The 18,251-nt window shown below is 37.5% G+C and overlaps 1 protein-coding gene across 1 annotated transcript in view; it reads right to left on the bottom strand.

Annotated features, from left to right (window-relative positions):
- Window positions 1-17,903, bottom strand: part of LOC110451041 — a 23,615-nt gene extending 5,712 nt beyond the window's left edge. The window contains exons 1-6 of the mRNA XM_021498892.1: window positions 17,765-17,903; window positions 11,758-11,932; window positions 7,569-7,891; window positions 6,072-6,270; window positions 1,329-1,585; window positions 1-34 (exon numbers count right to left, since the gene is read on the bottom strand). Coding sequence (XP_021354567.1) covers window positions 1-34; window positions 1,329-1,585; window positions 6,072-6,270; window positions 7,569-7,891; window positions 11,758-11,821 — 877 coding nt within the window. The 5' untranslated portion in view covers window positions 11,822-11,932; window positions 17,765-17,903. The remainder of the gene's footprint in view (window positions 35-1,328; window positions 1,586-6,071; window positions 6,271-7,568; window positions 7,892-11,757; window positions 11,933-17,764) is intronic.
- Window positions 17,904-18,251: the final 348 nt, after the last annotated feature.

Raw genomic sequence — 18,251 nt, 5'->3', positions numbered from 1 at the left:
AGAGCCAATCATCTAAACCACCAGTAGTAAACTCCTGTAACAGAATCATTCTTTATACAACTTTTGCATACCGGGTATATCCTTTTAATTGCTATTGTGTATGCATCCGCAATGATAGTTATTGCATAGTTGTGCAAACACTATTATCGCACAGTTCTTTAAAGTGTGCACATGTTTGGCACACAACACATTGTCTAATGTCGTGAGATTTCACAACAGTAATAGGAAATAGGAAAAAACTTGAGTGAATCGAGATGTTTAAATAGGTAGCGTTTTCTTTTTTATTAATGTTGATGTGGGATTGATATATCAAACCACAAGATATTTATCTGTGCTAAGCTCCACAACTAATACCACAGTGTACCAATCTGTACTGAAATTCAATTTCTGAGTGCTTTATTAAACCACCACCAGCGAGTCGGTTCAGGACATATATATACATATATATATTACAACTAATTGTACATACGTTTATAGTGTAGCCAAATAGACATCTATTTGTATGGACAACACGTACATATTTTACATCTTTTTGTACATATGCTTCAATGGTCATTTGTCTGATGAAGGTGACAGAGTACATACCGTTCTAGTCATCGAAATATCAAATAGAAACACTCACTGGTTGTGCTACATGAATCATTTCACAGTCCATACTTACCAACCTGAAGAAGATGTTTAGAAGAAAAAATAAAATTGTATTCAACTGTTCAACCTGTAAACAGTCCTATAATATGGCCTTTGGATTGAAATTAATAAATATATAAATTTTCTAAACCTTTTAAAATTACTCTAAATAAAGAGTTGACACTGTTTCTGCAGTTGAATAAAAGGCCATAACTCTGTAAATTATGGTTGGGTAATGGTGGTTATCAAAGGGTCATAACTCAGAATATTACTGAAGATATTGAATGGACTCTGTGCACGCCCAAGTGTCCTTCCGCTCATCAGCTCAGGTGATAACATAATATGCCCGGTCTTTTGACAGGTGTATAAAAATGAATGAATTTGATCTGAAAATAACTTCTAATTTAGTTAAGTTTGCCATTGCAATCGATCAAAATATGGAAGAAACCAAGACATATATTTGTTTGATTTGTATTGTGTTACGACAGAAATATGTTTGGGTTTATTTGATTAAATACCATTTTAATATTAAAATGGCAATTTATGCATACTGGAATAAAAACTCTGCTGCCTTCCTTCAACAAACTAATGTGGCTTATTATTTAATTAGAGAGGTAATTTTTTGACACATTAATACACTTTGGCCATGTAACACTTTATCATAGACACTTTATCACATCACATCAACAATGAACACTTACCATGTAAGTCACAGCATCAAGTTTAAGAACAAGTAATAATTTATTATCATAGGGAAGAACACCATATTTCTTTGGAGACAACCGTAGACACGTTGTCACCCTCGCTCCTCGACTGGAGTCGTCCATGATATCAAACGTCACGTAACATGGGGCCTGGGATGGTTCATTGATATACAAGCCGCTGAAGGCTTGGATGGTGTAGAAAAAAGGTTTGTACTCCAGACACGCCCTCGTGGCACATTCTATAGGCAGATTTACTGTAATGTCAAAGTAAATATCGCTTATTAGTTCAATATAATTTCAATGACACATAAGATTTCCCTTCAAAAGAAGCAACATTACTTGTGAGATATACTTGTCTTGATATACTTGTCTCACCCTAGGGTAGAGATGGGGGGATTCAATATTCCTGATGTGAGATATCCTTGGCTCACCCTAGGGTAGAGATGAGGGGATTCAATATTCCTGATGTGAGATATCCTTGTCTCACCCTAGGGTAGAGACGGGGTTGTATCAATATTCCTGATGTGAGATATCATTGTCTCATCCTAGGATAGAGATGGAGTTATATCAATATTCCTGATGTGAGATATCATTGTCTCACCCTTGGGTAGAGATGGGGTTATATCAATATTCCTGATGTGAGATATCATTGTCTCACCCTAGGGTAGAGATGCGGGGATTCAATATTCCAGATGTGAGATATCCTTGTCTCATCCTAGGATAGAGATTGGGTTATATCAATATTCCTAATGTGAGATATCCTTGTCTCATCCTAGGATAGAGATGGAGTTATATCAAAATTCCTGATGTGAGATATCTTTGTCTAACCCTTGGGTAGAGATGGAGTTATATCAATATTCCTGTTGTGAGATATCATTGTCTTACCCAAGGGTAGCGATTGGGGGATTCAATATTCCAGACGTGAGATATCCTTGTTTCACCCTGGGGTAGAGATGGGGTGATTCAATATTCCTGATGGGAGATATCCTTGTCTCACCCAAGTGTAGATATGGGGTTATGTAAATATTCCTGATGTGAGATCTCCTTGTTTCACCCTTGGGCAGAGATGGGGTTATTCAATATTCCTGATGTGAGATATCCTTGTCTCACCCAAGGGTAGATATGGGGTTATGTCAATATTCCTGATGTGAGATATCATTGTCTCACCCTAGGAAAGAGATGAGGTTATATCAATATTCCAGATGTGAGATATCATTGTCGCACCCTAGGGTAGAGATGTGGGGATTCAATATTCCGGATGTGAGATATCGTTGTCTCACCCTAGGGTAGAGATGGGGGGATTTAATATTCCTGATGTGAGATATCTTTGTCTAACCCTAGGGTAGAGATGGGGCTATATCATTATTCCTGATGTGAGATATCATTGTCTCACACTAGGGTAGCGATAGGGGGATTCAATATTCCAGATGTGAGATATCCTTGTCTCACCATAGGGTAGAGATGGGGTTATTCAATATTCCTGATGTGAGATATCCTTTTCTCACCTTAGGGTAGAGATGGGGTTATATCAATATTCCTGATGTGAGATATCCTTGTCTCACCCTAGGGTAGAGATGGGGTTATATCAATATTCCTGATGTGAGATATCATTGTCTCACCCTAGGGTAGAGATGGGGTTATATCAATATTCCTGATGTGAGATATCATTGTCTCACCCTAGGGTAGAGATGGGGTTATATCAATATTCCTGATGTGAGATATCCTTGTCTCACCCTAGGGTAGAGATGGGGTTATATCAATATTCCTGATGTGAGATATCCTTGTCTCACCCTAGGGTAGAGATGGGGTTATATCAATATTCCTGATGTGAGATATCCTTGTCTCACCCTAGGGTAGAGATGGGGTTATATCAATATTCCTGATGTGAGATATCCTTGTCTCACCCTAGGGTAGAGATGGGGTTATATCAATATTCCTGATGTGAGATATCCTTGTCTCACCCTAGGGTAGAGATGGGGTTATATCAATATTCCTGATGTGAGATATCCTTGTCTCACCCTAGGGTAGAGATGGGGTTATATCAATATTCCTGATGTGAGATATCCTTGTCTCACCCTAGGGTAGAGATGGGGTTATATCAATATTCCTGATGTGAGATATCCTTGTCTCACCCTAGGGTAGAGATGGGGTTATATCAATATTCCTGATGTGAGATATCCTTGTCTCACCCTAGGGTAGAGATGGGGTTATATCAATATTCCTGATGTGAGATATCCTTGTCTCACCCTAGGGTAGAGATGGGGTTATATCAATATTCCTGATGTGAGATATCCTTGTCTCACCCTAGGGTAGAGATGGGGTTATATCAATATTCCTGATGTGAGATATCCTTGTCTCACCCTAGGGTAGAGATGGGGTTATATCAATATTCCTGATGTGAGATATCCTTGTCTCACCCTAGGGTAGAGATGGGGTTATATCAATATTCCTGATGTGAGATATCCTTGTCTCACCCTAGGGTAGAGATGGGGTTATATCAATATTCCTGATGTGAGATATCCTTGTCTCACCCTAGGGTAGAGATGGGGTTATATCAATATTCCTGATGTGAGATATCCTTGTCTCACCCTAGGGTAGAGATGGGGTTATATCAATATTCCTGATGTGAGATATCCTTGTCTCACCCTAGGGTAGAGATGGGGTTATATCAATATTCCTGATGTGAGATATCCTTGTCTCACCCTAGGGTAGAGATGGGGTTATATCAATATTCCTGATGTGAGATATCCTTGTCTCACCCTAGGGTAGAGATGGGGTTATATCAATATTCCTGATGTGAGATATCCTTGTCTCACCCTAGGGTAGAGATGGGGTTATATCAATATTCCTGATGTGAGATATCCTTGTCTCACCCTAGGGTAGAGATGGGGTTATATCAATATTCCTGATGTGAGATATCCTTGTCTCACCCTAGGGTAGAGATGGGGTTATATCAATATTCCTGATGTGAGATATCCTTGTCTCACCCTAGGGTAGAGATGGGGTTATATCAATATTCCTGATGTGAGATATCCTTGTCTCACCCTAGGGTAGAGATGGGGTTATATCAATATTCCTGATGTGAGATATCCTTGTCTCACCCTAGGGTAGAGATGGGGTTATATCAATATTCCTGATGTGAGATATCCTTGTCTCACCCTAGGGTAGAGATGGGGTTATATCAATATTCCTGATGTGAGATATCCTTGTCTCACCCTAGGGTAGAGATGGGGTTATATCAATATTCCTGATGTGAGATATCCTTGTCTCACCCTAGGGTAGAGATGGGGTTATATCAATATTCCTGATGTGAGATATCCTTGTCTCACCCTAGGGTAGAGATGGGGTTATATCAATATTCCTGATGTGAGATATCCTTGTCTCACCCTAGGGTAGAGATGGGGTTATATCAATATTCCTGATGTGAGATATCCTTGTCTCACCCTAGGGTAGAGATGGGGTTATATCAATATTCCTGATGTGAGATATCCTTGTCTCACCCTAGGGTAGAGATGGGGTTATATCAATATTCCTGATGTGAGATATCCTTGTCTCACCCTAGGGTAGAGATGGGGTTATATCAATATTCCTGATGTGAGATATCCTTGTCTCACCCTAGGGTAGAGATGGGGTTATATCAATATTCCTGATGTGAGATATCCTTGTCTCACCCTAGGGTAGAGATGGGGTTATATCAATATTCCTGATGTGAGATATCCTTGTCTCACCCTAGGGTAGAGATGGGGTTATATCAATATTCCTGATGTGAGATATCCTTGTCTCACCCTAGGGTAGAGATGGGGTTATATCAATATTCCTGATGTGAGATATCCTTGTCTCACCCTAGGGTAGAGATGGGGTTATATCAATATTCCTGATGTGAGATATCCTTGTCTCACCCTAGGGTAGAGATGGGGTTATATCAATATTCCTGATGTGAGATATCCTTGTCTCACCCTAGGGTAGAGATGGGGTTATATCAATATTCCTGATGTGAGATATCCTTGTCTCACCCTAGGGTAGAGATGGGGTTATATCAATATTCCTGATGTGAGATATCCTTGTCTCACCCTAGGGTAGAGATGGGGTTATATCAATATTCCTGATGTGAGATATCCTTGTCTCACCCTAGGGTAGAGATGGGGTTATATCAATATTCCTGATGTGAGATATCCTTGTCTCACCCTAGGGTAGAGATGGGGTTATATCAATATTCCTGATGTGAGATATCCTTGTCTCACCCTAGGGTAGAGATGGGGTTATATCAATATTCCTGATGTGAGATATCCTTGTCTCACCCTAGGGTAGAGATGGGGTTATATCAATATTCCTGATGTGAGATATCATTGTCGCACCCTAGGATAGAGATGGGGTTATATCAATATTCCTGATGTGAGATATCCTTGTCTAACCCTGGGGTAGAGATGGGGTTATATCAATATTCCTGATGTGAGATATCCTTGTCTCACCCTAGGGTAGAGATGGGGGATTCAATAACACCATGTCAACAATGCATTAACTTCACATAAATGATAAATAAATAGATATATATAAATAAACATATTTTAAGGAGAATAAATAAATAATTCCTATGACTTGTGTTTTATAAAGAATAAATAAATGGCTACTATGACTTGTGTTTTATAAAGAATAAATAAATTGTTCCTATGTCATGTGCTTGGTAAACAAACATCAGTTGTTACAATGTCACATGTACCAGTAGAACATATAAATACTTACCCTGCCATGTTTTTTCCAAAATATTTCCCGCTATTGGGAGTTCCATTTTGAAGCAGTTGCGACAGGTGCCTGCCCGTAGAAAAATGTTTGTGTCAGTGAGGTTGATCCCTGCTTTGTGGAGGTTGAACTTTACCCCTAATGTGAAATTGGTATCTGGCCAATGTAAAGTTCTGCTGAATGGCTCCCAGCATTGTATCACCTGTATAAAATATAAAATCAGCCAGAAACACATCAACTCTGTTTTAGAATATTTACAAAAACATCGGTAAATTAACTACAATGTACTCCTATCTCTAAATATCCAATCAAAGAGATTCATTTCAATTAAATTAAACCTCTAAGAATAAACATATAAAAGATACAAATATTCAATCAAAAACTCAAGTTTCTTACAAAATTTTGTCAAGATCGAATTTATTTATTTGGTGATACTATTTATTATATTTGGTGTGGAGAGATTGATTATATTTGGTGTGGGGAGGTTAACTATATTTGGTGTGGGGAGATTGATTATATTTGGTGTGGGGAGATTGATCATATTTAGTGTGGGGAGATTGGTTACATTTAGTGTGGGAAGATTGATTATATTTGGTGTGGAAAGATTGATTACATTTGGTGTGGGGAGATTGATCATATTTGGTGTAGGGAGGTTAATTATATTTGGTGTGGGGACATTGATTATATTTGGTGTGGGAAGATTGATTATATTTGGTGTGGGGAGATTGATTATATTTGGTGAGGGGAGATTGATCAAATTTTGTGTGGGAAGATTGAATATATTTGGTGTGGGGAGATTGATCATATTTGGTGAGGGGAGATTGATCAAATTTTGTGTGGGAAGATTGAATATATTTGGTGTGGGGAGATTGATCATATTTGGTGTGGGAAGATTGATTATATTTGGTGTGGGGAGATTAATTATATTTGGTGTAGGGAGGTTAATTATATTTTGTGTGGGGAGATTGATTATATTTGGTGTAGGGAGGTTAATTATATTTGGTGTGGGGAGATTGATCATATTTGGTGTAGGGAGGTTAATTATATTTGGTGTGGGGACATTGATTATATTTGGTGTGGGGAGATTGATTATATTTGGTGTGGGGAGATTGATTATATTTGGTGAGGGGAGATTGATCAAATTTTGTGTGGGAAGATTGAATATATTTGGTGTGGGGAGATTGATCATATTTGGTGAGGGGAGATTGATCAAATTTTGTGTGGGAAGATTGAATATATTTGGTGTGGGGAGATTGATCATATTTGGTGTGGGAAGATTGATTATATTTGGTGTGGGGAGATTAATTATATTTGGTGTGGGGAGGTTGATTATATTTTGTGTGGGGAGATTGATTATATTTGGTGTGGGGAGGTTAATTATATTTGGTGTGGGGACATTGATTATATTTGGTGTGGGGAGATTGATTATATTTGGTGTGGGGAGATTGGTCATATTTGGTGTGGGGAGGTTAACTATATTTAGTGTGGTCCTGTATTTACCTTAATGGGTTGGATGCTATTTCCAGAATATAACAAGTATGTGAATGGGCAGGAATAGTGGATGTTTTGTTCCAGCTTCACTTTAATGTACAGCTTTGTATTCCTCTTCAATAATCGAGACATATCAAATGTTTTTTGGCAGATAACACTTGTTCTTGTGTTGCATGACTTCTCTTCACATCTCTGTCTATAGCGGTTTAGCACCATCATCCAGCTCTGTGTATGGTGGACAACAGTTAACCTTACGTCCTCCTTCTTATTTAAACTGATCACATCAGCAGCATCATGCATGCAAGCTATAGGGAACGTCATCCTAGGTACACCTACAAAATTAACAAGAGGCCCAAAGGGCATTAACAGTCCCCCGAGTTGTAATGCAGTTATTTTACATTATGGATACGTATAATAGAAATTATAATGTAAACAAAGAAACATACATCACTCGTTATGTCACCAACAAAAGAAAAAAATGACTTAACTCTATTCAAATAATTTATTGTGGAATAAGAAATATTTTTTGTGTCTTTTAGCTTATTTTCACCCCTTGGGACTGCCCCTCTGGTCCCAGGGGTGGGTCAGGATCTTAGCTCTTGTCCCAGGGGTGGGTCAGGATCTTACCTGTGGTCCCAGGGGTGGGTCAGGATCTTACCTCTGGTCCCAGGGGTGGGTCAGGATCTTACCCCTGGTCCCAGGGGTGGGTCAGGATCTTACCTGTGGTCCCAGGGGTGGGTCAGGATCTTACTTTTTTATACCACCTAATTGTCATTTATCATAATTATGCCAACCAGGTTTGAATTATTTCCTACTGAAAATGGACAAATTATACCCAAAAGTGCTTTTTCCAATATGACCTATATAGTTAATTTACCCCCTCCCCAAGGGAAAACAGGTCACCCAAGGTAATGGAATTTACAATTTAGATAAAGCCATTTAGGCTTTTCCATCCATGAAGAGTATTTGAATCTAGTTCATCTGAGTCTAGAGAAGAAGATTTTTCTTAGGGTAGAGGCAGCAACTCTACTTTAACAATTTTGAATACTTTTCCTCCATTGATAACTCTTAATAGGTCTGAAAGAAATCCATTTGCAAATTCTTCAGAATAAGTTAAAAAGCAAAACATTTATGGAACAGATGATGTTTGAGGCACATTGATTGCATGATGACAGACAAAAAGCAATCACAATAGGTCACTTAATTGAGCCTTTGGTTCAGGTTACCTAACAATACTGAATAAGTCTCCCTATCTTTGAGCTTCTTCATCCTCACTTTATACTATATAGAAATCAGTACGATTCTACCTACATCTTTCATTTTTTTAAATAAAATTGACTCATTAAGGTGGCTCCACACTTTCGTAATTAACCAGCAAAATTCGTTGAAACTTTCATATAATGGTTATGCAACTATGTAGAGTTGATTTTATGAAAATCTAAACACTCCGATAGTTTGGGGACTTTTTTGGAAAAAATACCAAAAAATTGAATTTTCGTCAATTTTAATATTTTCCGTTTTTTTTGTGTGTGTGACATTGTTCGGAACAATAACAACAATAATAAAATGAAAAGAAGCATTTCTAATTAACCCTACAAATATTTTATTTATCGCAAAATATGTAACACATGTTACACAAAGTGTTTTTCATTGAATTTGAACGGATAAAAGTGATTATCTACAAGCTAAAAGCCAACAGGACACAAAGATCTATACATATAGAATGGGAAATTGAACAAAATATACACAATGGCTTTATAATTAATTTATTTTACATTTTACAATCACTTCGATCCGGGTAAGAGTTATCTTCCTTGAAAAAAATCGGAACTTTTTGCAGAGGGGTGACATTTACACAATGACAGTTGTCCCTGTTTACATATAACAAAAATGATGGAAATAAATCAAAAATATGATATCAAAATTATCAATTTATTGTTCTTTAATGGAACCAAATTACCCTCAGTCATGTACACTTTGGACATCATTCCACAGTCCGCTAACTCACGGTATGTTTATAATTACATGTCAGGTACATATGTGACCAGAGGCTATCGCATGGTATGCCGTTCTCACGTGCACTCACACATGCATTTTATAGGTATCTTGATATTTTACAAAACATTATTTTCACAGAGTAAGTAGACTACATTTGTAAACACGATTTAATCGACAGAGCGAAACTCCCTCAACAGCGAAAATCGTAACGACCTCGAGCTTATGAACTCGTGTTGCACATGTGAGGTCGGTACGTCCGCATTCCATGCGTTTCCTATATGACCTTCTTGAGGTCGTTTGGTCTCATGTCACTATCTTCCCGTGAGTCTGTTTATGTCTATGAATTTGAAAGCTTTATTCCTGAAATACGTGTGATTATACATTTCCCGGTAAAATCTCGATATCGGGTGTTGACATATCATCGGCACGCACGTGTACTATTGTTTACCAGGGGCCTGTTCGTTTATGCGGAGCAACCGGTTTGACCGTTTATAAATGTAACAATTTCGGGTATAAATCCTGGCGGACCTGCAAATGTGTATGCAGGCCTTGCAAGGCTTTCTCACGGCTCGCCTGAAAGCAGCATCAGATTACTAGGTCCGACCTTATTTAATAAACGAACAACAGTGGTCCGATCGGTTTGACCGTTTAAACGAAAACGGCCAAGGTGTTACTATAATTTGCACTACGACATTGAATGCCCGATACGCAATACGGAAATGACGACACGGTGTACATGCACATTTCGATCAAGATAATTGAGTCCGAGCTGTACTTTTTCCGGAAGTACGTCACGAAAATGGACGCTGATGACGATGTGTGGAGCCACCTTAAATAGAAGATTTTCACCTGTTGCATTTAACACTTTCATTTTCTATGATTTTTGAAAGTTGGCATGTTTGTGGGAATCTAAGGGAGATAATCAAATAGGTGTAGTTAGATATGTCAGGGAAAGTGATCAAGAAGATCTTAAAGGGAGGTAATAAGAAAGAGAGAAAAGGGAGGTAATAAAAAAGAGATAAAAGGGAGGTAATAAGAAAGAGATAAAAGGGAGGTAATCAAAGCTACATCAATGAGACATACAAAATATATATCAAAAGGATATAATAAAAAAATATAAAGGGAGATAATCAAAGAAAATTCAAGGAGATGCAGTTATAGTGTATTACCAGGACATAATCAGAGAGAGATGAAAGGGGGCGGAGGGATGAAAGACTAGTGAGAGATCCAGCAAGGGGACAAGGAAAGTTGCAGATATTAAGAAAGGGGTAAAAGGAGAATGAAAGGAGGAAAATGAAATCAGATTAAATGGTGAAGTAAGCCAGGAGATCAATGGATACAGAAAGATCAATGTATGAAGCATCAAAACTCAACTACATGTAAGCTGATATACAATGCATACTATCAGTATTAAAACAACAGACATGTTTAATGAAATCCTAGAACTGGTCAAAATAAGCTACAAATGTGTATGACATAAAGGTTGTCAGAAACATTTAGTACACTTGGAGACCAGATTATCATTGACAGTTTTAGTTAGCTTTGGTAACCCGTGTGGAATTGTGGATGTTTCATATTTTCAAAACAAGAGGCCCAATGGGCCTGCATCGCTCACCTGGTATTAATCTCACACTTGTAATTGTAAAAGTGGACTAAAAGCAACAGCTACAGGCAGAATATCAGTGTTTGTAATTGTAAAAGTGGACTAAAAGTAACAGCTACAGGCAGAACATCAGTGTTTGTAATTGTAAAAGTGGACTAAAAGCAACAGCTACAGGCAGAATATCAGTGTTTGTTATCGAAAAAGTGGACTAAAAGTAACAGCTACAGGCAGAATATCATATTTGATTCATAAGAACCTATTAAAAGATTTAAACATATGACGCCTGTGACCTTGAATGTTGAACAAGGACATTAGGTTGAAATACAGGCCCAATATCAGTACCCTGGGCCTTTTGGTTATTGAGAAGAAGTTGTTTGAAGATTTTAAGACATTTGACCCCTGCCACCTTGAAAGTTGTTCAAGGTCATTCGGGCAGGTGAGCTAACAAAAGTATTACACATTTGTCTGTTCTGCATCACAACCAGTAGGTGTCTGTTGATACAGAGGGAATACATCACTACACTACAGGAGTGCATACAAAGCTCTTTACTGACAGATAAATTCTAAAGTCCTAGACATACAGCTGAGGTTACCTACTTGACATTGACGCTTTCAAAATATTGAAGAAAATACCAAACAGCAAGCTCCAACACCAGATCATGATTGTGTCACTTGTCCAATAAAGCTATAACTGTATATCATACGGTGCCACTGGTCTGTGCAGTATGGGACTGATCATCGTGAAAGGTCTTGCATCAGTTTGAACATTCACCTGAAAAACCAACAAGATACAGGTGCTATACTCTAGACACAAGTTACTGCTTAGCTCGCAGTCACCTCTGGTGATAGTTGAGTGTTTTGTAAACAGTCAAGAATTTCACAAGGTTCATGTAAACAATATGTAACAGGAAAGAGAATAGTGTGCTTCCATCGAGGATCGAACCCACGATCCCTAGGTTCCTAGTCGGACGCTCTACCACTGAGCTAAATGGAAATTCCCTCTAGCGCGAAGCTAGAAGGTGATCATAATCATATGTACAATTAAAATCTGCCACACTACTCCCCCCTTTTTAAATGTGTTCGCCCTCGAAAACCATAACCCAGATTCTAACTCCCTGTATCCACAGGGAGGGCCACGGACACCATTTGTAACAGGAAAGAACATAGTGTGCTTCCACAGGCGATTGAACCTGCAATCCCCGACTTCCTAGTCAGACACTTTGCTACTGAGCTAAAGGGAAATTATCTCTAGCGCAAATTTAAAAGGCGACCATTATGTTACGTACAATTAAAATCTGCCACAAATATTTCTCCCACCCTTCACAGGTGTCTCCCATTTAAGCCGGGAAAGATCAGCTGTCACCCCTCAGGGGGAGATAGCCTCGTGTCAATTAGCACGTGTTCAATTGTGAGGGAAGATTCTATTATCATTTTTATTTTCACGAAAAAATAATTTAAAAAAAGCAGCATTCCGCTGTATATTGTACACCTTCCTTCTAATCTGTAATAGGGTTGTACTTTTAAATCTTTTTAAAACTTGAAACTGATATCTTAGGTTCATTAACAGAAGATATTTGACTAAACATTAGTTTGTCAAAGGCTCCTTTCGAGTGTATAGATCTGGTTCAACCGTTCCAACCAGCTGAACCTGAAAAGGAAAAGGCAGTGAACCGAAGCTGCTCTGGAAAATTCGGCACATGAATATCAAGGGGCTCTAAATGTGGCAGACTAAAACTTAAATGCTAACTACTGCTAGCTTGCATCATTTCTGCATAAAATAATATACGGTTTCACATGTACATTTTAAACAAGAATTCCACGGAAGTGGATGTGTCGCCTGCGCAGGAAGCTGGGAGATTACGAAGAAATATTTACATTCACTCCCATTGAAGCTATGTAAACCGTGACTGCGTATACATTACCATATACGCAGTGAGATTCCTTGGAGACCATTGTTTCCTATTGATGACGTAATTTACATTGTGACGTCATAATGGTAACGTTGGAGATCCATCGCTGCTCGCAGGCTGTAGGCTGTTCATTTGTTTGGATTTACGCACGTTACGGAGGCTTTGTACCATTATAAAAGCAAATGTATTGGAGTTAGCTTTATTCTGAGTGTACCATCATAGTACGAAAATATGTAAATATAAGAATTGATCTTCAGTTTGACTGCGTATACGGTAGTATGAACGCAGTTGGCAACGAACATATTTTTTATGGAGCGCTAACGCAGTCAAAATGAAGGTCAATCCTCAAATAGATACACTTTTCATTTCAAGAAATAATGTTAAAAGTAAGCAATAATCATAGATAATGTTTTTGGATGGCATCATTTTGTTATATAATCTGTTATTCTGGGAAGAATACTCTGAGTTTTAAGGAACTTGCTATGGATACTCATTGTCTCAACCTTGACCTTTGACCTTCGGACCTGAAAAGCAATCCCAAGCAAGCACTCTTGGTAAGGAAGCACTGCATGAAGTTTGAGTTTGATCGGCCTAAGGAAACTCAAGTTATCGCACAAAAACAGATTTTCTATTTATAGTAACAGTGACCTTGACCTTTGGACCTGAAAAGCAATCCCAAGCAAGCACTTTTGGTAAGGAAGCACTGCATGAAGTTTGAGTTTGATCGGCCCAAGGAAACTCAAGTTATCGTACGAAAACAGATTATCTATTTATAGTAACAGTGACCTTGACCTTTGACCTTCGGACCTGAAAAGCAATCCCAAGCAAGCACTCTTGGTAAGGAAGCACTGCATGAAGTTTGAGTTTGATCGGCCCAAGGAAACTCAAGTTATCGCATGAAAACAGATTTTCTATTTATAGTAACAGTGACCTTGACCTTTGACCTTCGGACCTGAAAAGCAATCCCAAGCAAGCACTCTTGGTAAGGAAGCGCTGCATGAAGTTTGAGTTTGATCGGCCCAAGGAAACTCAAGTTATCGCACGAAAACAGATTTTCTATTTATAGTAACAGTGACTTTAACCTTTGATCTTCGGACCTGAAAAGCAATCCCAAGCAAGCACTCCTGGTAAGGAAGCACTACATGAAGTTTGAGTTTGATCGGCCCAAGGAAACTCAAGTTATCGCACGAAAACCTCTGAGCGGACGCCGACATAGCAATACCTATTTGTCACCAGCTTTTCGCAGGCGATGCAAAAATAGTATAAAATTTAGAGGACATGTTATAGAAGGACAAATTATACTTGATATATTGTTATATATTTATTTGTCACAAGACTGTCTCAGACTGGAACTGTGCATTTATAGCTCTGCCTATTAGTCAAGTCCAAGTGCATTCATTTATCACGGAATATTTCTGCACCATCTGAACCTTTTCAACTGGAATATGCAAAAGTGACCTTATATATTTATCCACTTTTTAAATACAGTGTTTTATTCAATAAGCCTTTCACTATCACATATATATACAAGTGGAATATTTGTGTGTGATGGTGTATGTAGATGTGTTGTGTGTGGATTCCTTGAAGTTGAAGGAGATACAAGAAATTAAATTTAAACTACAATCCTCAGTTCATAAATCAATTATAAGAAGCACCTTTACTTGGCCAGAGTAGTCTCATGCCAGTGTGACTTTGTCAGGTTGAGAGTTCCCTCCACTTTCCAATATTGTCTCGCATTTCTTTTGCCTTTGCATGTTATATTACGGTTGCATTTCACATTCATAAAAAAAATGAGGAAATTTTGGATTACACTTTTCATTTAAAAAAATCACTACTGTAATGGCGCTAGCCAAACACGAGAGAGCCTGGTTGTCGTGCTATGAATTTGTTTACACCTCTGAATGTTGGTATTTTGTCTCAAAGAGTGCTGATTGACTTATCAGTGAAAAAATATAAAAATGTTGTTTGATAAAATTGAATTATCGAGACAAATTGATGATGGAAAATAAGTTAAGAAAATCAACAGCACCATCAACTAATCAACTTTTGGTGACTGTTATAAAATATTCTGTCTGTTAGTTGTTATTTTCACAACATATGAACAACTACAGTGGATAAGTACATGATATTTAGTGTGGTTTTAGATCAAAACTGGTATATATCCAATATGGCGGACATTTGTGAACAGGGGGGTTGCTCACAATTCAGCCCCCTCCCAACTTTTGGCCCATCTTTTTTCTCAGGGGGGGGGAGGGCTTATTCGCGGTAAAATACCGTATATCTATCATTTGTTGTGAACACCAAGTTGATAAAAAAAATATTTTACCGATCCAAGAAAAGGTGTTGACAGACGAGGATGAGTATTTCCATAATCGGATTTGTGACATTATCATTGGAACAGGAGGAAAAAACTTGGGAAGAGTTTTAATAGGACTGTTTTTTAAACTGCAAACTCATGATGCTGGGCACATAGTTTTTCCCTGATACTGATGCTGAAGTGGTGAAGAAAAGCTTCTGTGCCACAACTACAGAACGGAATTTCTCCTACAACCACTGTAGGTTTCCTCACTCAGGACTCATTGGATAATTATAATAAACCTGCTAGGTGTTTTTAAACATTTTTGGTCACCCACTAGTTGGCAACACCCTGGACGTGATTTAATCGGTCAATCTTTGATTGATGACGTCACGTAACATTGCTTTACGACCTCATTTTCCATTGTGACGTCATGCTCCATGGCAATTGTTCCCCTATCGGAAACATGCATGATGTATTTTCTAAGGGAAAAATGTGTTTTTTCAGATAAAATAAGAAAGTTTTGGGAGAAACAGGCAACTCATGATGATTAGTTATCATGTTTATATAACTCTCAGTTAATTTTCAAATTGTAAAAGACACTCGGTAAACCTCGTGTCTTTATACAGTTAGAAGATTAAGTAACTCGAGTTAGATAAACATGATAACCAACTACAACTCGTTGGGGAACCTATATATCTACAATGTAAGCCTGTGGTACAACCAAAAGTTCAATATTAAAGCTGAAATTCAAATTTAATAAAATATCAAAAAAATTGTTTGCATTCAAGCGGTTCCGGGTTGTTTCGCCCCAAATCCCGTTCGCCCTAGGTTGTTTCGCCCTAAAACAAAAAATTTAGGGCGAAACATTGTTTGGTATTTTCATTTCATTTTTATTTGTTTTAGGTCACAAGTTAAGTCATATTAGTCTTCCATATCATTAAAAACAGTTTTATAAAAAAAAATGCGTTTGTGTTGTTTTTAAGTACAATGTAAAGCAAATATCGGAATACATTTTTTTCTTCACCGACACACACTATAACATATATTGAATTTAATTTTAGAAATAAATAAGAATAGTGAAATGAAACAAAAATGGTTGAATTTTAATAACTTCGCGGGGTATATACAACAATATTATTTTTCCATGTTAACACATTTAGTCTAGTGTACACATAATCGTCGCCGTGTGACGATGTTTTCTTTACTTGATTTCTGCACACGTCCGTGTTGTTTTTTGCTAATTGGAGGAGATCATTTTGAGAAGTTTTGATAGTACCAACCAATAAAAATTAATATTTCAATTTCAATTCAATTCATTACCAAATGCACATTGCATATAGGCGTACAGAAATATACATATTAATAAATACTTTACAAATATTTTGTACAATGGCGGAGAACATATGCACATAATACACATTATTTCATGAATTTATGTACATGTACTTGGGGGAATTATTTACATTTCGTATACGTCTCTAGAGAAAGTTTTATTTTATTTTCATTCTTATACGCAATTCTTATACGCAATTTGTACCCAAGAACTTAGAGAAATTAATTCAGTTTCATTATATGTCATGATCAATATCTTATCTATAAATTATAAGTATTGTACTTAGAGAAATTAATTTAGTTTCATTATATGTGTTTATATCTTCAAATATGTTTGATATATTTAATTGTTTATATCATGTTAGAAGTTGTATAAGTATTACTATTTTACATTTTTAACGTTAAAACATGTACAGGTGCATTTTATAAAGAAAAACATTACTTAATTAAGGTAATGAAATGAAAATGATACAGGTTCGTTCTTCATCTTCCAGCACGTAATTAATTTTGATTCAAGAGAAAGATAAGTTTTTTTTTAACTTTTAGCATGTTATTTATGACTTAAAAAAAAAAAAATTAGGGCGATACAACCATTAGGGCGAACGGAATTTGGGCCGAAACAACCCTTAGGACGAACGGGATTTGGGCCGAAACAACCCTTAGGGCGAACGGAATTTCGGGCGAAACAACCCGTTACCCATTCAAGCACAACATATACAGGAATCTCAAAAATGCGAGACAATCCTGGAAAGTGGAGGAAATTCATAACCTGTTTGTTGTTGAAGGTGGGTCCATAGGCTTATTTCCTTGCATTTTTTAAGCAGATTCCATACATGAAAAGAGAAAAAAAAAAGGGTTCTCGACTTCCGTTCTGAGATATTTGAGCTGAAAGATAGCCACTTTTCTGTAAATCCTGCGCAGTGGCAATACATTTGAGAAGGATGGACCCACCTGAAGTAATTCGTCAAAACTGGATACCCTTATGATATCATTCCAACTACGAATATTCATATAAGTAAACAGCATCTTTACTTTCACTGCATCAAAGTAAGTATATATTTACACACATGGTCTGTTTCCAGTGCTTTCCAGTGCTTTCCAGTGCTTCTCGGTGTGCTATGAGCACAGATTTCACGAATCAGCCTCAGGATCTCTACTGTTTTGAAAAGAAAAATATCCGGAAAACGTACTTTAGATTTAATTAAGAAACCGGATCCGTCAAGTTATGTCGGGAATCACGCAGAGTTATCGTTCCCTACACTCACGATCATTGTGTGTTTAAGGATAGACAACTCCAGGTAGAGTTTCGTGATCCCCACCAGACGTTATTCGTAGATAATTATGCAATTTAATCTTGTAAATTCATCATGTGTATCACACCTTGTGTGTTAGCACGGACACTTGAGTATTATGGTGTCATTTTTTCATGTTTTCCAAGTGTAAAGAGGCCAGTATTTGGTTGACCCAAGGACTTAGATCTAATTCCGTGGTTGACCCAAGTATCTGATACATATGATGTAAGCACATCATTCCCGATCGCACGTTTTAAC

The sequence above is a fragment of the Mizuhopecten yessoensis genome, unplaced genomic scaffold (genome assembly GCF_002113885.1).
Source record: "Mizuhopecten yessoensis strain PY_sf001 unplaced genomic scaffold, ASM211388v2 scaffold611, whole genome shotgun sequence".
Classification (NCBI taxonomy): Eukaryota; Metazoa; Mollusca; class Bivalvia; order Pectinida; family Pectinidae; genus Mizuhopecten; species Mizuhopecten yessoensis.
The sequence above is the reverse complement of the archived record's forward strand: the minus strand, read 5'-3'. Positions and strand labels throughout refer to the sequence as shown.